Genomic DNA, 20,779 nt, shown 5'->3' on the forward strand with positions numbered 1-20,779 from the left:
CCCCTTTTTTTTCTTCTCTTTTCCTTTCTTTTCTTCCCCCCTTTCGATCCCCCCTGGAAGGGAGAGAGAGGAGGGGAGGGAAGGGGAGGCGCCACGGCCGGCCATCGCCGCAGCCGCCGAAGAAGAAGCAGCCATTTCCCAGCCCCGCATCCTCCTCAGGAGCCCAGGAAGGAGCAGAATTCAGAGAGGGAGGGAGACATAAATAAAAGCCGAGAGAGAGAAATAGGAATATCTTTTCCTCCCCCCCCTCCCCTCCCAGGGAGGGCGAAGGAGAAGGGCGGGCTCCCTCGGCTGGGTGAGTGGGCGACGGATCGATATCTCTTGATCGATATCGGGGGGGGGGGAGAGGAGGAGGAGGAGGAGGTGGGCGACGGCCGCTCCCTACCCTCCGAGGAGACCTATCTTGCGCGCCCTCCTTCCTCGGCTTTCCCGGGGCCAAAATGGCGGCGGCGGCGGCCCTGAGGAGAAAAAGGCGCGAAGAAGGGAAGGGAGGAGGAGGAGCGGCGGCGGCTCCTCCACAGGCTCCCTTCTTCTTCGCCTTCCTGTCAGGTTTCCCGCCTTTGGGGCTTCTTCTCCCTTCTCGGCCCCACCCGGCTAAGCATGAAAGGCTTTTGCCGTAATAATAAATGTTTTTTAAACTGTATTTTCGCCTTCTCTCGGCCTCTGCTCCCCCCCCCCCGAAAAGCGGCTGGTTTGGGTTTTTTTTTCGGGCGGGGAGAGGGAGGGAGGCGCTTGCTGGTCCCGCTGCTGCTGCTGCCAGCCAGGGTCTGGCTCTTGCTCAGCCCCTGCCTTGCCTCGGCGTGCTGCTGCCAGCCAGGGTCGGGCTCCTGCTCAGCCCCTTGCTTTGCTTTTGTATGTGGCTCCTGGGTGGTGGCTGCCGGCCAGGGTTTCACTCTTGTTCAGCCCTTGCTTTCCCATGCAGCTCCTGGGCTGCTGCCAGCCAGAGTCAGGCTCAGGTGCAGCCCCTTTGCCTTGCTTCGGTATGTGGCCCCCCGCGCAGCTGCTTGCTGGGGTTGCTGCCAGCCAGGGTCTGGCTCCTGCTCAGCCCCTTTGCCTTTATTTGGTATGTGGCTCCTAGGCGGTTGCCAGCCAGAGTCTGGCTCTGGCTCAGCTCCTGCCTTTGCTATGCGGCTGTGAGCCAGTGTCCAGCTCTTGCTCAACCCCCTTTTTTTGCTTTTGTATGTGGCTCTTGGGCTGCTGCTGCCAGCCAGGGTCAGACTCTTGCTCAGTCCCTTTGCCTTTGCTTTGTGGCTCCTGGGCTGCTGCCAGCCAGGGTCAGGCTCTTGTTCAATCCATTTGCCTCACTTTGCTGTGTAGCTCCTGGGCTGCTGCCAGCCAGGGTCAGGCTCTTGCTACAGGGAACCAGGCAGAGGGCCTTCTCGGTAGTGGCACCCGCCCTGTGGAACGCCCTCCCACCAGATGTCAAAGAGAACAACTACTACCTGACATTCAGAAGACATCTTAAGGCAGCCCTGTTCAGGGAAGTTTTTAACGTGTGATATTTTACTGTATTTTTGGTTTTTATGGAAGCCGCCCAGAGTGGCTGGGGAGGCCCAGCCAGATGGGCGGGGTATAAATAATAATAATAAAAATTATTATTATTATTATTATTATTATTATTATTATTATTATTATTATTATTATTATTATTACTACTCAGCCCCTTTGCCTTGCTTTGGCATGAGGCTCCTGGCCTTCCTATGACAACTTGACCCTTTCACTATAGAAACCATCAAAAGGTAGAGTTGTGGGTGTGTATTGTGCCTATTCTGTGTTTGTTAGTTCCTCTGCAGTTGCCAAGTGATGGTGGGTGAGGGAGAACGGGTCTTGTTAATTGCTCTGCTTTATAACTTGTTTTCTTCTTTTTTTAAGGCTACGGATTCTCTTTAAAGGGTTGTTTCGTCCAGCCAGCAAGCCTGCAGTTCTTTTCTGCCTCTGAAATGTAACCTTCCCCAGGTATGTTGGTTTCTGCTGTGGAGTTGACCTCTGTTTGGTTGCAAGTGGCACAGAAGGGATGCTTGCGTCCATGTCTCTTGAGAGGCTCAGTCTCAACTTGCTGGTTAGGGTTGCCAACTCTTAATTGGTCATTGCACCCTGTGCTTTTTAACATCAGCTTGCTGCGCAAGAAATGGGGGTGAGCGAATAGCAAAACATTCTGTATTTGCAGATTTCTGCAAATCAGGGTGCTGAAACAGACACAGAAGTAGGGAGCATAAAAAAAAATTCCTGATAAGTTGGCAGTCATACTGTGGTGCAGGTGGGTAAAGTGTTTGATTCTGAATCCCCGTGAATTTGAATCCCCTTTAAAGCCACTCTAATCTTTTTGATGAATTGGCATAAACTGCCCCCCATCCATCCCCAAATGACACCTGTAAGATGAGTTGCAAGAAGCCTCTTTGCTTGAAAATTGGCTTTAGTTTTTCATACTTTATATTTTATATGTGTGATTCCCACATGTGCCTTTCTGCGTGTCTCAGTGTACACTTAGTTAGGCTTACATTCTAGTTTAAAAAGAACTGAAAGCTGATGTTTTAACATTTAATTGATACGTACACATACGGTCTAGCTTATAAACAGTCACTTAACCTCAACTGAACCTGAGCTCGAATTAAAAGCTAGGCTTCCACTTTTTGTTCATAATCTGGCTTCTTCCAATATCTGGGTTTGCACCTTTTGGTACAGAACAATTGTGTGTGTGGACACACACTCTTGTGCAGTTATTAATGTATTGGGAGCAATTAAATCACTGACTGGTTCTCCAGTATTTGCGGCAGGGCTAGTGTGCTGTGCAATGGGGTCTATCTTCCACTGTGCAGCAAACTTCATTATACCTGCCTCTTCCACACATGGAACTTCGGTTGTTGAACGCTTCAGAAGTAGAACATTTTGGCTTTTGAACTCCAACAACACAGAAGTGAATGCTTCCGTATTTGAACATGCCTCAGAAGTCAAATGGCTTCCGAGGCTCGTTTCATCATTTTTTCAATGGATTTTGCTGACTGCCCATTGCGCCTCGGTTGTCGAACGTTTCGGAAGTTGAATGGTTTTCTGGAACAGATTATGTTCAACAACCAAGGTTCCACTGTTGTAGCATTTTTGGGTAGTAGCAGGAAGCTTTATTTTTGCCCTCATTTATAAGTCATTAGACATACATACACAGGTGTGTACAGGGGAATTGCCATTATAAAATAAGGTTACCAGACTCCCCGGATTTACAAATCAGTCCCCATACAAAATCCATTGGAGTTGAAAAGTGTCCCAGAATTCATTGGAAAAAAAATCTGGTAACCTTATTATAAAAGAACAACTCATGGTGAGTTCTGGCACCTCACCCCTTTTTCTAGAAAAATAGCACTGCCTGATCCTATCTAACCAGTGAACAAGAACATATAAAAGTACACAATATAAAACCATCCTCTTACAAAGCACAAAATATCAAGTCCCTGTTTAATAACCAAGGGACAGACTTCTGTAATGCTGGTGCAAACATGCTGAAGACCCTGTTGGCAGTCGCTACAGCCTGAACACATGGCACCCCCAGCAAGCACACATTCCAGAAGTGCTATTAAGCCAGACCTGCTTCCGATTTGCCAACATCTTGGGCCCATATTGGAAGGCATCTTATACTAAGTCTTGCCTTAGTCCATCTAGTCTGGCACTGGTTCTCTCAGGAGGACTTGGGCATCCTTCTTAGCCTGGGCGCCCAAAATGGTTTTCACAGGAGATTCCACAGAATTTTCTTCCTTGACACAAGGTCACAAGGGTTTTCTGGTGTGGTGTTCTATTACAGGCAATTCTCCATTTACACACGCTCAATATGTGTGTGACTGCGCACACATGCATTGTACTGAACCTGGAAGTGCCCCGAGAAAGTACGGTAAAGGACCAGAACAGCATGGGAGCTGAGCAGGGTGTTTGCAGGCTTTTAAAGTGGTGTTTCAAATATATGCAGTTTCGCTTAAACACATGGTGCCTCGGAATGTAACCCTCTCGTAAATGGTGGGTTGCCTGTATTCCCATTCTGTTGCCCTCTTCTACCTGCTAAGCAAGCCGAAGAGTAGTAAGGCATCATGAAAAACTAGGATGGAAAAGCTGAATATCTCATCTGGGGCTAACTAAGTTTGTTCTTGGTATAAGCTTTCGTGTGCATGCACACTTCTTCAGATATACTGAAACACTGAAGAAGTGTGCATGCACACAAAAGCTTATATCAAGAACAAACTTAGTTGGTCTCTAAGGTGCTACTGGACAAATATATATATATATATATATATATGCAGGTTTTGGTGTCTTCGGGTGTCTTCCCGTGTAAGAGTCGGGGTGTCTGTGCGACGTTTCGACGAGGTCTCACTCGTCATCTTCAGGCTGGTGCTTTCGGCTTCTTGTTACTGGAACAGAGCAGAGTCTGGTGTTTGAGTTCCTATAAATACTGTTGAGGGGTGTGGTGTATAGCCTCCAACGTTCTGGGCAAAGAGGAAGTTCCTAGATTAGTGTGCCTTTTCTTCTTTTGTTCCTTAATTACTTGAGGGATATCTTGGGTGATTTCATGAGTGATATTCAGAATATCACTCATGAAATCACCCAAGATATCCCTCAAGTAATTAAGGAACAAAAGAAGAAAAGGCACACTAATCTAGGAACTTCCTCTCTGCCCAGAACGTTGGAGGCTATACACCACACCCCTCAACAGTATTTATAGGAACTCAAACACCAGACTCTGCTCTGTTCCAGTAACAAGAAGCCGAAAGCACCAGCCTGAAGATGACGAGTGAGACCTCGTCGAAACGTCGCACAGACACCCCGACTCTTACACGGGAAGACACCCGAAGACACCAAAACCTGCATTCCTGTACCCGTGAAAATCTACGAAAGCATATATATATATATATATATATATCTTGACTTCGTCAGGCCAACATGGCTGCCTACCTGAATCGAGATCCTCTGAGGCTGTTGAAGTCTAGCAGCATCTTGAAGTTCTTCACTTCTGTTCTAAAGTATGTGTTCTCTCTTAAGACAATTTAGCAGCAATTTAAATTTTATTACTGACCAGCTGGACTTGAAAACCACTAATCTGTGGGGTAAGATGACTGTCAGTGGTACATGGTAGTGATTCAGAAAGGCCTGTGTCCATAGTTCGCAACAGGCAACAGTGCCTTTATTTTGTAAGTCCTGTGGTGGTTCCCAAGCAGAAAATAATGCATGCTGGTTATCAAGACACTTAAAAGGTATTAGATATTATAGTAGGAAGATTTGAAAAATCGCTTTGCTTTCCCCCTCTTGCTAGTAAGAAAAGATAATTTAAAATGAAGCAGGCTGCTCTTAAGCAAGGCAGGTGCGGTTTAAGGAGTGTCTAGGTTAGTGCTTCTTGTTCTACGGCCACAGATATCAGAAGAAAGAGCAGGTGTCATGTTGCAGTTGACCAGGAGAGAGCTCATTTAGTGAGACGCTTCTGGGGAGAAGGCTCCCCTCTGCATCAGATAATGATGTCTTGATTTGTGGTCATGCTTGAGCCCACTGAAAACTGCTCTGTACTTGCAAGTTGTTCCTCAGATACTGCATAGCCTGCTGGATAGTAATGTCAGTTATGCAATTATTCATGCACAAAAGGTTGTTTATAAATGTACAGAACAGTTCCCCTAAAGCAGCGGTGGAGAACCTGTGGTCCTTCAGATGTTTTTGGACTCCAGATCCCATGTTCTATAATTGGGGGGCGATGGAAGTTTTAGTTGAGCATCTTCCCAAGGGCTACCAGCTCTCACCTGTGGCTCCCAGAAGCTGCCAGCATGTGGCGGTGGAATGGCCTCCTTCAAGAGGTTGTAGATTCTCCTTCCTTGGGAGTTTTTCAAGCACAGGTTGGAGGGCCATCTGTAATGGATGCTTTAGATGAGATTCCTGCATTTCAGGGGGTTGGAATAGATGACCCTTGTGAAAATTCCTATCACAGGATCCCTTACAACTCAATGATTCTATGACAGCGGCCACACCACAGGAAACAGTGGGGGTGGGAGGGGAGGTTGAGCAAGAAGCACTACAGGGAGTTAGAAACTGGTAGAATATGCCCAATGCCCCCCCCCCGAGGGGGTTATTAGACCTAAAGTTGCCCCAATCAGGGTTATGGGGAATCTGGTTTTTAGAATGGGGCTTTCACTTTCATTTTTTTAAGAGAAATGCTGTTTTATTATCAATATTTAGAATGGCACTCTATTAGTAAAATTTTCCTTTTGTCCCTTTTCCTCCTCAGAGAAAATGAGATTCACTCAAAGTCTGAGTGAATGAGAATGGGCCCAGATGTTCCTCTGCTGAACGACCACAAACAAGAATTCCTCCTGAAACGTTTTCCGCAGACTGTTTTGGGCGGCCCTCGATTTAAATTGGGACACCCTGCGCCTCTTTATGTCTACGTGAACCAGATTCTTCTCTTCCTGCTACCATGTCTTCTGGGAGGTGTGGGGACGCTGCTCTACCAACTAAGTATTCTGCAAGACTATTCTACGGCTGCTGTCTCTGGAGGACTCATGCTAGTTGCAGCTGTTACTGTCCAGGCAGCAAGCCTGTATGCAAAACAGAAAACGGCTTCGGTGGAAAGAGTGCATACTCACAGTACCCTAACGGATGAAGATGAATGGGAGTTCTCTAGTTGTCTGGGCTCAGAGACAGTCAAATTTATTATTCCAGGCAAGAAATACATAGTTAACATCATCTTTCACTCACTTCTCGCTGGGGTGCTATGTGGCTTAGGAACTTGGTACCTTCTACCTAATAGAATCGCCTCATTGTATGGAGGTAACATTGGAGGAACTGTTATGATCTTTGTCTTTGGTTGGGTGACGGTCTGCATTGGGGAGTACTCCTTAATTGTCAATACTGCTTCAGAGACAGCTACTTACCAAGCACTAGACACTTACGAAATTGTACCTCTGATGAGACCTTTCTACATTTTTGTCTTCTTCGCAGTGGACCTCACTCACAGGTAAAAATGTATGCGCTGCCTACAGCAGTGACTGCCTTAGAAGATTGTAATTTATTTCTTGCTATGGAAGCCAGGTTATAATCTTTTAAACAAATCAGTACTTTTTACTGGTCCATCTTGTGCAACATCTTTCTGTAAACATTTGTATTTACTTACATATATTGAAACAATCTGTAAGAGGACTCAAAAACTCTTCAGCTAAATGGTGGGCGGGGCAGTGCGACTGGGTGTAAAAAGCCTGTCTTCTGTCACAGAAATAATACATGTTTCCATTTTTTGTCCAGATTCATTGCTGATGTTCCAGCTTTAAAACTGGCAAACCAGATTTTGCACGTTGTGTTTTTGTGTTTGCCATTCTTGTGGACTCTGGGAATTTTGCCCCCACTGGACGCACTTTTTCTCTGGGGAATGGAACAAGTGTTGGAGCTCGGTCTAGGCGGTTCACCCATGTCAAGTAACACAAGGTAATCATTGTTTGGCATAAGAATACACATTTATTCCTCTTCAGTTTCATTCTGTTTTATGGGTTTTTAAATGCATGGTAAATTCTGCATTTTAATATTTTTGTTTTGTAAAAGCAATGAACAAATAGTAGTAATCTGTTGCAGCAAAAACAACTTATTTTGTGGCATCTTAAAGGCGAAGACATGTATTAAAGCTTAACCTTTCATGAACTAGAGTCCTCTTAATCGGATGCAGGAAGCATTATCCTAATGGAACTGTAAACAGTGACGTTTGAAAGAAATGGCCTGCATTTTGCATCCTCCTGAATTCATTCCTTAAAATTCCTCACCCTCTGCAACCGTATCTGCCGATTTAGGTTAACATTTTGCATATCTGTTGAAGTGAACTCCAGTCTAAGATAATTTATGCTCTCATAAGTTTATTAGGTTCTGGGGTGCCAATATATTCTTTATTTTAAAAAAAACCATGCAGTTCAGCAGTCGCATATCCCTAAACTACACACAGGCTTCAAAGCAAGTTTCGCAAACCCTCCAGACAGTTTGCAAAACTGCGTAGGAGATTAATTGCTAATACAGTGGTACCTTGGGTTAAGTACTTAATTCGTTCCGGAGGTCCGTACTTAACCTGAAACTGTTCTTAACCTGAAGCACCACTTTAGCTAATGGTGCCTCCCGCTGCCGCTGCACCGCCAGAGCATGATTTCTGCTCTCATCCTGAAGCAAAGTTCTTAACCTGAAGCACTATTTCTGGGTTAGCAGAGTCTGTAACCTGAAGCGTATGTAACCCGAGGTACCACTGTATGATGCTCAACTCAAACTTCCAGTATGGCGTGTTGTCATCACATTGTGTATGGGACAAAGAGCATCCTGTTGAAAATCACAGTAGGTGAAGAAGCTGATCTTTGGATCTGCTTGTGGTAGAATGGAAAGGTATGAACACGTGAAGCTGCCTTATACAGACCCTTGCTCCATCTAGCTCAGTATTGTCTAAACTTACTGCCAGAGACTGTCCAGAGTTTCAGACAGGGAGTCTCTCCCAGCTCTACCTGCAGACGTCAGGTATTGAACCTGGGAACTTCTGTATGCAAGGCACATGCTCTGCCACTGAATTACAGTGGTACCTCGGGTTAAGTACTTAATTTGTTCCGGACGTCCGTTCTTAACCTGAAACTGTTCTTAACCTGAAGCACCACTTGAGCTAATGGGGCCTCCAGCTGCTGCCGCGCCACCGGAGCACGATTTCTGTTCTCATCCTGAAGCAAAGTTCTTAACCTGAAGCACTATTTCTGGGTTAGCAGAGTCTGTAACCTGAAGCGTATGTTACCCGAGGTACCACTGTATGGCTCTTCCCAAAATGAAAATAGACCCAACTCTCCAGATGTCATTTATGACTTCTTCCTAACCAAATAAATCTTTTTTCTCCCCTTTCTAGGCTGCTACTAATGTTTCTGATTTCTGTGGGAGCAGCTGTTGCCTCTTATTTCATCCCCAGCACTCTTGGTGTCGTCCTCTTCATGACTGGATTTGGATTTGCATTGAGTCTTAACTTAAGAGAGATTGGGTTTGCGTTCAAGTGCACTGTGGTCAACTGCTTAGCCTCCGACAAGTTTACAAAGGCATCTGGCTGTTGTGGGACCCAGTTTGGATGGCGGGAATTTGTTTTCTATTTGACTGCATTGACTCTGGCTCTCCTGGAAGCTGGCCTGTTGCACTCCTTCCTCGGCCCTCAGGCATTTTCTAAAACCAGCCTCCAGGCTGTTGTGAGCTATTTGCTGATAGCATTGCTCCTTGCGACGTGGATTCTTGGACAGATTCAGGCCGTGTACCTGTTCGGAATGTTGCGAAACCCGTTTTACCCAAAGGATGTCATGACCGCGAATGTATTTGTGGAGAAACAAAAGAGGCTTAAGAAAATTGGTGTGCTCAGAAGGATTTTGCTAGCTGTAGGTAAGAGAGTCTGCAGCCTTCTGTATTATGTATAAGCTGGAGACGGAAGAAAGACCATGAAACGTTCTACACGTACATTCCAAAATAACCCACATTAAGTGGAGCCAAGGCATTTAAATCTTAATGATCTGAGGGTTTACTGAATAAGTGTTCCTTTATAAATGCCACGTTCTGTGGAATATACTGAATTGCTGAGTTCTCCCTTAAAAATAAGCTTCGATTTAATGGTAATTCTTAGATTCTAAAGCAGGAGTGAGAAACCTGTGGCCCTCTAGATGTTGCTAGACTACAACTCCCATCATCCTTAACCATTTGCCATGTTGAGTGAAGCGAGTCCCCACGATATCTGGAGCACCAAGGGTCCGCTAACCCAGTGCCAATCTAGAAGAAGGCATTTAGGAGATATTATCTGATGCACTGCCCAAATTAATCATGCAAATAAAATACAATTTAGCTGGTGTACTGAATTTCAGAATACAGTAGAAGAATTGAATTGGCCATTATCTAGCACAGAACTGTAGAATTTAAGGCATATGAAGCAATGAAAAACAATAGGTTTTAATATCAAAGGCAATTGACTGGGATATCCAATTTGACATGTTACAACTGATTTCAAATATTTCAGAACATCCCTTCTCTCCCCCTCCCCCCAATTTGCTGAATAAAAGACTTGTTATAATTTTTTTCTGTAATTATGGTATATCACTTCTATAGCAACTGGCTGATCAGTCTTATTATACAAAAGGGCTACTGGATTACACTGACTTCAGAAAGTGACAAAGACATTATGTCAATGCCCCTTGCAATAAGATTTTCAAAGCAGCTTACAAAATGAAATATAAAATTGCTTGACATTAAAACAAAATAAAAACCAGTTATTAAAAGTCAAAACTGTTAGCACAACACTAAGGTCGCAGTTAAGTATTTTCTAATGGGGGATGAATGTCTGCCCACTCAATTTTGAAGAGATGTTAGAACATAGACACCTATCCTGTAGACACCTTGCATTTTTGCCAGAGATAAAAGCCAATCTGGGCCTTTCATAAGATCTTGGGACCAGTGAGAGTCACCTAGAGAACGTCAGCCGCTTAAGAGCCACATAGCATCAGTGTAAACGATTTTTAAAGGCCTGATAATCATTAAGTATATAATTCCACTTTTACCTGCATGCACAAATTTAAGTGCACTGTGTTGAACTCTGTTTTAGTAAATGGAACATTCATTGCTGCCTTCTTTCCAACTTCCCAGGGAATCCCAAATATACAAAGCTCTGTAGATCATGGTTGCAAAATCTCTGTTCTGAAGCATGCCCCTTATGTACATACTTCTTATATGAGGAAAAACATTGTGTATAATTTCTTTTCTCTTGTAATTTCAGTGTCTCCATTTGCTATGATAGCGTTTCTTTCCCTAGACAATTCTCTGCATCATCTTCCATCTGTATATGTTTCCATTGGATTCTCAAGAGGCTTTAGAATGGTAACTTTTAAGTATTTTGTAAAAAAAAAAAAAAAAGCACCATAGAAGAAAAGCACTTACTGTATTTTTTGCACCATAACACTCACTTTTTTCCTCCTAAAAAGTAAGGGGAAATATCTGTGAGTGTTATGGAGGGAATGCCTATGGGTGGCATGCCTACGGATTTTCCTCCTCTAAAAACTACGTGCGTGTTATGGTCGGGTGCGTGTTATAGAGCGAAAAATACGGTAATTTTTAGGGAAGATAGAGTAACAAATGGATGTGAGAATTACATTTTCCAGTTCCTGAAAGGGGATATTTGTTCATAATAAGGGATGTCTACGTTGTGGTAGACAATGTGACTTGTATTTTCATGGCCCCAAGTTTAAATTTAAGTATCTCTAGTTAAAGAATTCTTAGGTAACATTGACCTAAGTCATTGTTGGTCATTGTTTGGATTTAGACAAGGGATTGTTCTCTGCCGCAGATCCTATCGTGTATTGTGGAGGGTAAAAGACTGGCCACCCTTAACGTTGTTTGTAAGGATTACTGAGATAATGCATGCAAAGTATTTTGACTACTTTGAAAGCATTAATAGAGCACTATTTATAAAGTGCTTTTTCTATTATTAGCCAAGGTTCACTCTAGCTTACTGGTTTGATGTACCGTGTTTAAATCTAGATGTATTTTGTGTCTGGAATATTGCCATGGTCTTGTATGGAATTATCTAGTTCAGAATTCAGCTTGACAAGTTTGAGTTTATTGCTACTTTTTTCTTTCTCTTCTCCCCTCTCTCCCCCCCCCCCAATGTTTATCACCATTTTGGATATGCTGTTGAGAACATGGGGGAATTATATGGTCTGAACTTTCTGAGAGAGATACGAAAAAAGCTGGCAATGGGAACAGCTGGTGCGAGTAATTTCTTGCTCTCCGTTATGGGCTCTGTTTGTCTGACTCTGCCAATGCTCTATTGCCCAATCCGATTTTATTTTCCTCGGGACCTGAGTAAATGTTCCAGATTAATTGAAAACCTGATTCTTGGAATTAGAGCAAGTCACACAAAACAAGCACATGGTGGACTGCACATGTTGTTCTTAGCCTAAGGCAGTACTTCTATAACACGTCAGTGCAAGTAGATAAATAGGTACCGCTGTGATGGGAAGGTAAACGGCATTTCAGTGAGCTCTTGTTACCGTCACTGTGTTCCATTGCGCCAGAAGCGATTTCGTTATGCTGGCCACATGACCCGGAAAGCTGTCTGTGGACAAATGCCAGCTCCCTTGGTCTGAAAGGGAGATGAGCTCCGCAACCCCATAGTCAACTTTGACTGGACTTAACCGTCCAGGAGTCTTTTACCCTTTTTTAAAAAAAACTTCTATAATAATATGAGAATTACTGTATGGGACAAAAATGGCAAACAGAGGAAAGACGAGTAAATTTTAGGCAGCATTAAAAAAAAAGACACTTGAATAGATCTTTGGTGGTCAGGCACCCAAAAACATTTGAGAAACTCCTGCAAAACAACAACAACAAAGGAATAACACCTTTGGGTTGTATCCAAAACTGCATGAACAGTGCTCCAGTTCTGAGGGCCTTCTGGCTGTTCCCTCAGTGTAAAAAGTTACAGGGAACCAGGCAAAGGGCCTTCTTGGTAGTGGTACCTACCCTGTGGAATGCCCTCCCATTAGATGCCAGGGGATGTTAAGGGGGGAAATGACTATCTTCTAGTTTTAGAAGACATCTGAAGGCAGCCCTGTATCAGGAAGCTTTCAATGCTAGATGTTCACTTGTGTTTTTATATTATGTTGGAAGTCGCCCAGAGTGGCTGGGGCAACCCAGTCAAATGGGTAGGGTAAATTATTACTATTAATGGGCCTCCATTTCCTCTCGTCCCCATGTGCTTCCACGTACCTCCAAAATCTCCTCTGTTGGGTCTCCAGAGCAGATTTTGAGGGTGCACGAGGGGGCAGTAGAATACAAATGAGGAAGGCACAGTTCTGTGGTGCACACAGAAGTCCGTTGCACGGATGGAGCTGCAGCGTTGCATATAGCCCTTTTTATTTTAAGTATTAAAATTTTCAGGTCAGGAGTGAGATGAACATATTGTAAGTCAATAAAGTAATCTTTGTTCCAGGTATGGCAGGATACAGAGCATGCTTTGTTGGATATGGTGGTAGTGTCAACTGTGCAGTTGCTGGTGTTCAGTACTGATCTTTGGTGGAATAGAAGCATTGATACAGGAATCAGGCTCTTGCTGGTAAGTCTGATTTTATTTGTAGCTTCCTTCAACATTACTAGTCCTCCTTTCATATATATATCCTAGGTGGTGAACCAAGTAAGCAGAAATTAAAGCAAATTATTAAAAGGCCAATTAAACAAGTCAAGAACAACAAGTCAGAGTTGGTATCAAACAGTGGCACTGTCAAAACCTGTTTTTAAAAGGTCAGACGAGCCTCTTGGAGAAGGTTAAGTCCTAGCTGCTCACCAAAAGGCAAGCAGTAGTTGAGCCAGGGAAAGTTTCTGTAGCAGGTGCCACCACTTAAAAGGTCCCGTGCCTCATGCCTTTCCCCCACCCCCAGTGGAGGCCAAAAAATTGAAAGCAGAAAGCCTCGTACAGAAATTTCTCTGTTGTGGCACTGCAGCAGACTGGTGTGAGTGTGGGGTGGTTCTTAAGATACTCTGGTCCCAGGCCATACAGAGTAGCTCTTAAGATAAACTGATAACCCAAACAGATGGTATTTGATCTGACCTACATACTCCAATGGGATGCGGATGGCGCTGTGGGTAAAACCTCAGCGCCTAGGGCTTGCCGATCACATGGTTGGCGGTTCGAATCCCCGCAGCGGGGTGAGCTCCCGTCGTTCAGTCCCAGCTCCTGCCCACCTAGCAGTTCGAAAGCACCCTTAAGTGCAAGTAGATAAATAGGTACCGCTTTATAGCGGGAAGGTAAACGGCGTTTCCGTGTGCTGCGCTGGTGCAGGCTCACCAGAGCAGCTTCGTCACGCTGGCCACGTGACACGGAAGTGTCCTCGGACAGCGCTGGCCCCCGGCCTCTTAAGCGAGATGGGCGCGCAACCCCAGAGTTGGTCACGACTGGCCCGTACGGGCAGGGGTACCTTTACCTTTAATAATAATAATTAAAAATCTTATGAAACGTGCTATTGCCCTTCAGCCCTCCCCTATTCCTTTTCAAATAGACTCCTATTTTGATTCAAACCAGAGTTAGAGTCAGAAAACCATGTGACAACCAATTCAAGCTTGATAATAACATTCTGAGGACATCCCAGTGACTTTAGCAATACGAAGTGCTGTAGAAGAGCCTACAATTTAAAGAAAAAATGATATGCTATTTCTGTCCTGCTAGGTTGGAATAATCCGGGATCGACTGTTTCAGTTTGTTTCAAAACTGCAGTTTGCACTTACTGTTCTCTTGACATCATGGACAGAGAAAAAGCAACGCCGGAAGTCCACTGCTACCCTGATTACACTCAACATTGTCTTCTTTCCAGTTGTACTGACCCTCATATTGCTGTCTGCACTTCTGTCTTCTCCCTTGCTGCCCCTTTTCAGTCTCCCAATATTTCTGATTGGCTTTCCAAGACCTATCCGAAGTTGGCCGGGACCTGTGGGCGTGACGGCCTGCATTTGTCCTGACACCATATATTACCAGCAAATGATTCCAAGTTTGACTACTGCATTGCAGTCAGCACTGTCCAGTGGTAGCCTGGGTAAGTAAGCTTCAAAACAACTTTGTCACTAGATCACATTTTATCATGTGCTGAAAGCTGACCTGACTACATGGCTATGAGGCCAGTTTGAATCGGACCTTGCATACCCAGAAGCCTCCAGTTGATTGTAGCAGCTGTGGTCTCTAAAGGCTGCTACAGCTGAATGGAGGCTTCTGGGTACGTGGGGTACGATTCTTCAATCCCATAGTGGTTAACAGATCTGGAAAATGATTTTCTCATATCAGTAGATGGATATAAAAAGCAGGTGCAATATAAGAAGACTATTCTTTGTTACTAGAGTTGATGGGTGGAGATCTATGTTAGACATTTTCATAGGTATGGGGAGAAATGCAGTAGGAAACCTCTTTGGCTCACATTGGAGAGTGCTGTGCTAGGGCATGTATGCCTTGGGGATTTAAATGATTTTAAAAATTAATTATCAGGAAAAAAATTACCTGGTCTTTAATGGGCGAGGCCTTGACTAGACATGTCTTGGCAGGATATCACTTTATGTTTTAAGGTTAAGGCGTATTTTATCAGTTTTGGCAGCTATGCACAATTAAGGAAACCTTTACAAAAATGTTAGCAAGAGAATGCACTCTATTAGCTCAGCAGGATAGAAAAGGCTATTTTAAATTTTAACTAATGTAATGGCAGGTTTCTTAGATTGCACTTGCTTTATTCTGAAACACTGTAGTTTTAACTGTGCCAGCTGAGATAATTTAGTAATCAGTGGTATGCAGTCAGCCGACATCTGACACATCTCAAACCCCTGCAGTTATGTGGGGGGAGTAGTTTTGCTTCTACGACAAAATAGGTTTGGTTCGATTCAGTAATGTTCTCTTTAAGAGTGTAGTTGCAAATAATAGTTGTGCACGAACAGTTGTGCAGAGCCGATTCCTCTCTCCCATGCTGGGGGTGACTGCAAGAGACTTTGTCTACCAAAAGTCTCTCCTCAGCAATTGCTGCTAGTGTGGCAGCCCTTTACTGTGATCATTAAGGGTGAGATTTTGTTGATCCGTTCGGCACCACTGTATCCACTAATGGAAACAACCAATTCAAAGCCGAAAACCTCAACAGAAACTCATGACATCCATGCGTCTCCAAACGTCCATAGCTAGAATCTGTTTGTAACCTGTCGACACAACAATTTCCCCATCTCTCCATTATTTTCGAGGATTGCCATTTGGGTCAGGGTTTGTCCTTTTATTTTTCTCACTGTACCTTTTTTTAATATATAAAAAAGGGAAATAGTAACCACATGCAGCTGTGTCTTTGTAGAAACTGTGCATGTCAGTGTGATAGCTGCAGTCATGTACAGCTGAGATTCAGTAAGCAATTTCAGGATTATGGCTATGATGTAGTCTGATGTATTTAGTTTGTTACTTTAACCCCACTTTTCTGTGAATATAACAACCATTGCCTTGATTCCTGCATTGCAGGCAGTTGACCTAGATGTCCCTCAGGGTCCCTTCTAAAATGCTGTTCAGCAATCCTGCAACAAAAATTCTTTGTGTGTGTGTGTCTTTTTCAAAAGGGCTCTGCTCACCTGGCTCTCACTACCTGTGCCGATTCCAAGACAGACTGGTATGGATCCTTGTGTTAGAAAGAGGCTTCACTTATTGTTGTCTTAATATCAAGGTGACTATTGCTAAGCCTATCTGGTACCATTGTGGCAGAGGAGTAGCTCCCCCCCTCCTTGGCAGTCAGTAGAAGTTGCTCTAATTTTCATGGCGCACAAACTATCTGCTAGAGTGACCCAAGGAGGGGTAAAGTTAAAAAAAGAAAACACGCTACATGTGTGGGCATTGGATTCAGACTATCTGGGGGTGGAACTTTTTTCACGGGACTATCCAGTCCCTAGGGAAGAGGAATTTTGTGGATTTCCCTCTTCCTTCTGCAGGACCTCCATGGAGGGTTGAAGACCCCTTCAGAACAGCCCGGGAAGTAACATTGGGGGCTGTAATGTGGGTGCGAAGGAAAACTGGCCCAAAAAACCCCTCTTCCTGTAGCACAGCCTTCCCAAAACTTGTGCTCCACATGTTTTGGATTACAAAATGCTGCTTGGTGCTGATGGGAGTTGCAGTCCAGCACATATGGAGGGTACCGGCTTGGCGAAAGCTGCTCTAAAGGGAGCCTGTAGTGGGTGTCTGTGTTTCTGCTCCCAGAATGGCAAGTCTGAATCCAGCCCAAGGTGTCTGATTCATTCAGAAAGCCGCTTAACCTTTCTGCAACTCGGAAACTGTTCTTGCTAGCATGTTTTAGGTTGAATATTGCTGTGCTGCCTTCTGACCATCTTTCTACTGCCCTGCCCCTCTGTTTCCAACGTTTAGAGACGTGTGGTGTTGCATACATAGCTTAAAATAGCCATATCCATGCACAGGAGGGGACCATACCTACTGGCTTGGGGAAACCTAAAGTTTGCAGAAGTGCAAAAAAAAGGGGGGGCTAGCGGGAGACTCACACACCCCCCCACTCCCCCCCCAAAAAAAACCCAGTTCAAGGGAAAGAATGAAGCATGTTTTTATGAGTACGACCAGCAACAAAATGTTGCAGTAAATCCCCACTCTTGCAGGATATCTTCGGGAGCAGCAAAGGCTCAGGAGCTACGACAGTTGGATGGTGCCTTGTATGCCTCCTTCTGGGGACTCCTGCAGCTAAGTTGGACCTGCAGCTAAGTGACCTCCCTGCACCCCAGGGAGGTCACTTCGGTGCTGCTAACGCAGCAGTTTGATTTCACCCCCGGATGCACACTCCATTGTCTCTCAAGACAGACGGATGCCAACCCAAGGCAGGGGTGGCTAACCTTTTTTCGCCCAACAGCCACCACCCTTTGGAGGGTTGCATGCCAGCTCATGCTCACATGCGTGCACGTGCAGCTGGGGCAGGCGAGTAGCCTCCACAAATGCTCAGCAGTGGGGTGTGTGTGTGTGTGTGTGTGACAGAGAAGCAGCCACACATGCTTGCTCACTCAATTTCAGTACACACCCCATCGCTACTATCCCAGTTTTGCCCTGAGGTAGAAAAACACACCGTTCTTGCTCTCTAGTTCTGCACCGTAGGTTGGAAAGGCCTTTTCCCTCTTTCTCATAAACAACCCTATATAGTTCATAGAGTAGGAGTCTTTTGACCACACAGCACTCACCCCCTTCTCTATCGTAATAATCTCTCTTCCTCCAGGATATTTAGCTCTGTTGAGACTCAACATAATGTGCAGTGGTACCTTGGTTTACACGGCGTTCTGTGTGCTGCGCTGGCTCGCCAGATGCAGCTTGTCACGCTGGCCATGTGACCCGGAAGTGTCTGCGGACAGTGCTGGCTCCCGGCCTATAGAGTGAGATGAGCGCACAACCCTAGAGTCTGGCAAGACTGGCCCGTACGGGCAGGGGTACCTTTACCTTTACCTTGGTTTACAAACTTAATCCGTTCTGGAAGTCTGTTTTTAAACCAAAGCATTCTTAAACCAAGGCGTGCTTTCCCATAGCAGTGGAGGACTCAATTTACAAATGGAACACACTCAACAGGAAGCGGGATATGTTCTGCTTCCAAGGCAAATTTCACAAGCCAAAACACCTACTTCCGGGTTTGCAGCGTTCTTAGTCCAAGTTGTTCCTAAACTAAGCTGTTCTTAATGAGCATGTGGCTTATTTAAAAGCAGATCTAAACCAGACCCATGTAGAAACCATGAATTGGCACCTTTTCTATTCCAAAGTGATAAGCACTCGGCCAACTGAACTCACTGTTTGTATGCATGTGTGCGTTTTTCCCCATCTTTCCACTGAGAGTACCCAAGGTGTATAAAAAGTAAAATTAGTCATAAAAACTTAACAATTGAACTAATAACAATAAACACTGATGATGATGCAGAGTTTGCAGGCTCAGAAAGCTGATATTCATGCAGATGATCTTGCTGTAAGACATTGCTTTCTGTGTCCCATTAAAGCTGAAGGGCTACATAGCAAGGGAACCTGTAGCCCTACAGATGTTGTGGCACTAAATTCCCACAGTTCTTGACCTTTGGACATGCTGGCTGGGCTGATGGGAGTTGTAGTATTGGGATCGCCATGGGTTCCCCATCCCTACTCCATCCATATGTTTGTTGTGATGTCCAAATCAGGTTAGCGCTACCCTTAAAACCATGGCTTGAAGTGGGCCTGCAAAATCTATGATTGTGATGACCTTCTAAACTGAGCCAGTGTATTACTCGGTGTACTTTAATACCTAGTCAGGTTTTTTAAAATCTTTTTTTCCCTTTTTGTCTGTTTGATTTTCAGGGGTTAGAATTGCAGGAAACCTCCTGCCATACCGCTGAAGCTCACAAAGTAGATGAAATGTTTGAGACGGCCTTTGAACATGAGGAGCACAGGAAGATCCTCTCCGTCAACCATCACTTTTTAAATATTTTAACACCTTGTTGTGTTCTTCCTGTGAAGCTCTATTCAGATGCCAGGAACGTCCTGTCTGGAATTATTGACTCGCCTGACAACCGGAGGCAGCTGAAAGACGATTTTCTGAAAAACCTCTTATGGGTGCTAGTCCAGTACTGCTATAAGAAATCAAAAACACACAGAACACATGAAAGAACACCCATATCCAAGCATAAGTCGCCTTCAGTGAAGCCACCTGAAGTTTTAAGCAAGGCAATAGAAAGTCCAGACTCCTGGAAAAATGATGACGACCTCAGTGTGGAATCAATAGATGAGTGGACTGACGACAGCAACCTTTTTGATGATGAACCCAGCAAAAAAGGACCCAAAATGGTTTCGCGAGGAAGCACACCAAGACCCTTCTTTTCTCTCCCAGGTTCAGTCGAAATACACACCACAGACACCGAACTGCCAGAGGCACCCAGTGTCAATAAACTCTATAAACCTGTTGTCCTTGGTCTTCCTGCTGTAGACACTGGGGGGAAATGGGGCATGGTGGATTTGCCCCCGGTCAAGTTTAGCAACTCTTATTCTGAGCTGCTAAGCATTCCCGAAGAGTGGAGAACTGTACCCTTACCTGTGGCCAAACTTTACGAAATGAAGCAGAAGTTCCCGGAAGACTGGTACCATTTTGTACTTCGCCAGCTGGACTTCTTCCACTTGAAGGAAAACCCTTCAAGTTTACTCGGGGACATCGTTAAAGATGCTGCTTTGAAAGACTTGTACGTCAAGTGTGCCCTGTCCTGCTACATTGCCGTGTTTGGGTTAGACGATGTTCTTCCCTCGCCTGGCCACATATTCAGAGCCTACAATGGAGGCCTTCCCTGGTCGGTCTGTTTGGACTGGCTGGTGGCAAAGCAGGAGTTATTTCAGCTGGCCCTGAAAGTGTTCAGGTAACCGTGGCAAGAAACTGTTGAAATAAGGGTAGCAAAAGTGCAACTAAGAAGCTCAAATCATATACAGTGGTACCTCAGGTTAAGTACTTAATTCGTTCCAGAGGTCCATTCTTAACCTGAAACTGTTCTTAACCTAGAATCCTAGGATCATAGAGTTGGAAGAGACCACAAGGGCCATCGAATCCAACCCCCTGCCAAGCAGGAAACACCATCAGAGCACTCCTGACATATGGTTGTCAAGCACCACTTTATCTAATGGGGCCTCCTGCTTCTGCCGTGCCGTCAAAGCCTGATTTCTGTTCTTATCCTGAAGCAAAGTTCTTAACCTGAAGTACTATTTCTGGGTTAGCGGAGTTTGTAACCTGAAGCGTATGTAACCCGAGGTACCACTGTATAGGACTGGCACCCTTTATTGGAAATTAAAACAAATGTCCAGACTTTAACATTCAAAAACTTTTACTTGCAGAAACTTATAAATGAATTAAGACATAATATTTACAGCCCTATGCTTCTGCAAGCACGGGCTTGCAGTCTGTTCTTCTAACTTCCAGACAACTGTATTTTCCTCTTTCTAGAGCTCAGCACTTTCAGACTTCTGTATCTCAATTACAGCTTTTACAGAGATGCCCGCTTTTACCTTCTGTAGTTTTACCCTCTTTTTTTTTCAAGTAGAGAAGAAGCACTCCAGCATTACACTTTCCATTTTAAAGTTTGGAATAGAGTAGTTGCTTTGGAAGACTATAACCGGGCATCCGCACAATATGACCAGTCCAGCGAGAACAGGGCTTTATATACTAATAGTAACACCTTGAACTCGGCCCGGTATCTGTATTGCAATTGTTTCCAAGGTATCTTATGTTTATCACTTGTTTGCCTTCCTGGCCTC

General features: G+C 44.6%; 1 protein-coding gene across 7 annotated transcripts in view; it reads left to right on the plus strand.

The window, feature by feature from the left end:
- The window catches only part of PCNX4 (pecanex 4), a 26,704-nt gene continuing 5,925 nt past the window's right edge, over positions 1-20,779 (plus strand). Inside the window, exons 1-10 of one of the 7 annotated variants that reach the window (XM_082216728.1) lie at positions 1-295; positions 1,873-1,956; positions 6,245-6,973; positions 7,258-7,437; positions 8,870-9,384; positions 10,763-10,863; positions 12,977-13,099; positions 14,207-14,570; positions 16,108-16,211; positions 18,845-19,890. In XM_082216728.1, coding sequence (XP_082072854.1) covers positions 6,276-6,973; positions 7,258-7,437; positions 8,870-9,384; positions 10,763-10,863; positions 12,977-13,099; positions 14,207-14,570; positions 16,108-16,211; positions 18,845-19,890 — 3,131 coding nt within the window. In that variant the 5' untranslated portion in view covers positions 1-295; positions 1,873-1,956; positions 6,245-6,275. The other 6 variants (XM_082216729.1, XM_082216730.1, XM_082216731.1 and 3 more) reach the window with 6 other exon arrangements.

Source organism: Podarcis vaucheri, assembly GCF_965113315.1.
Source record: "Podarcis vaucheri genome assembly, chromosome: 1".
NCBI lineage: Eukaryota > Metazoa > Chordata > Lepidosauria > Squamata > Lacertidae > Podarcis > Podarcis vaucheri.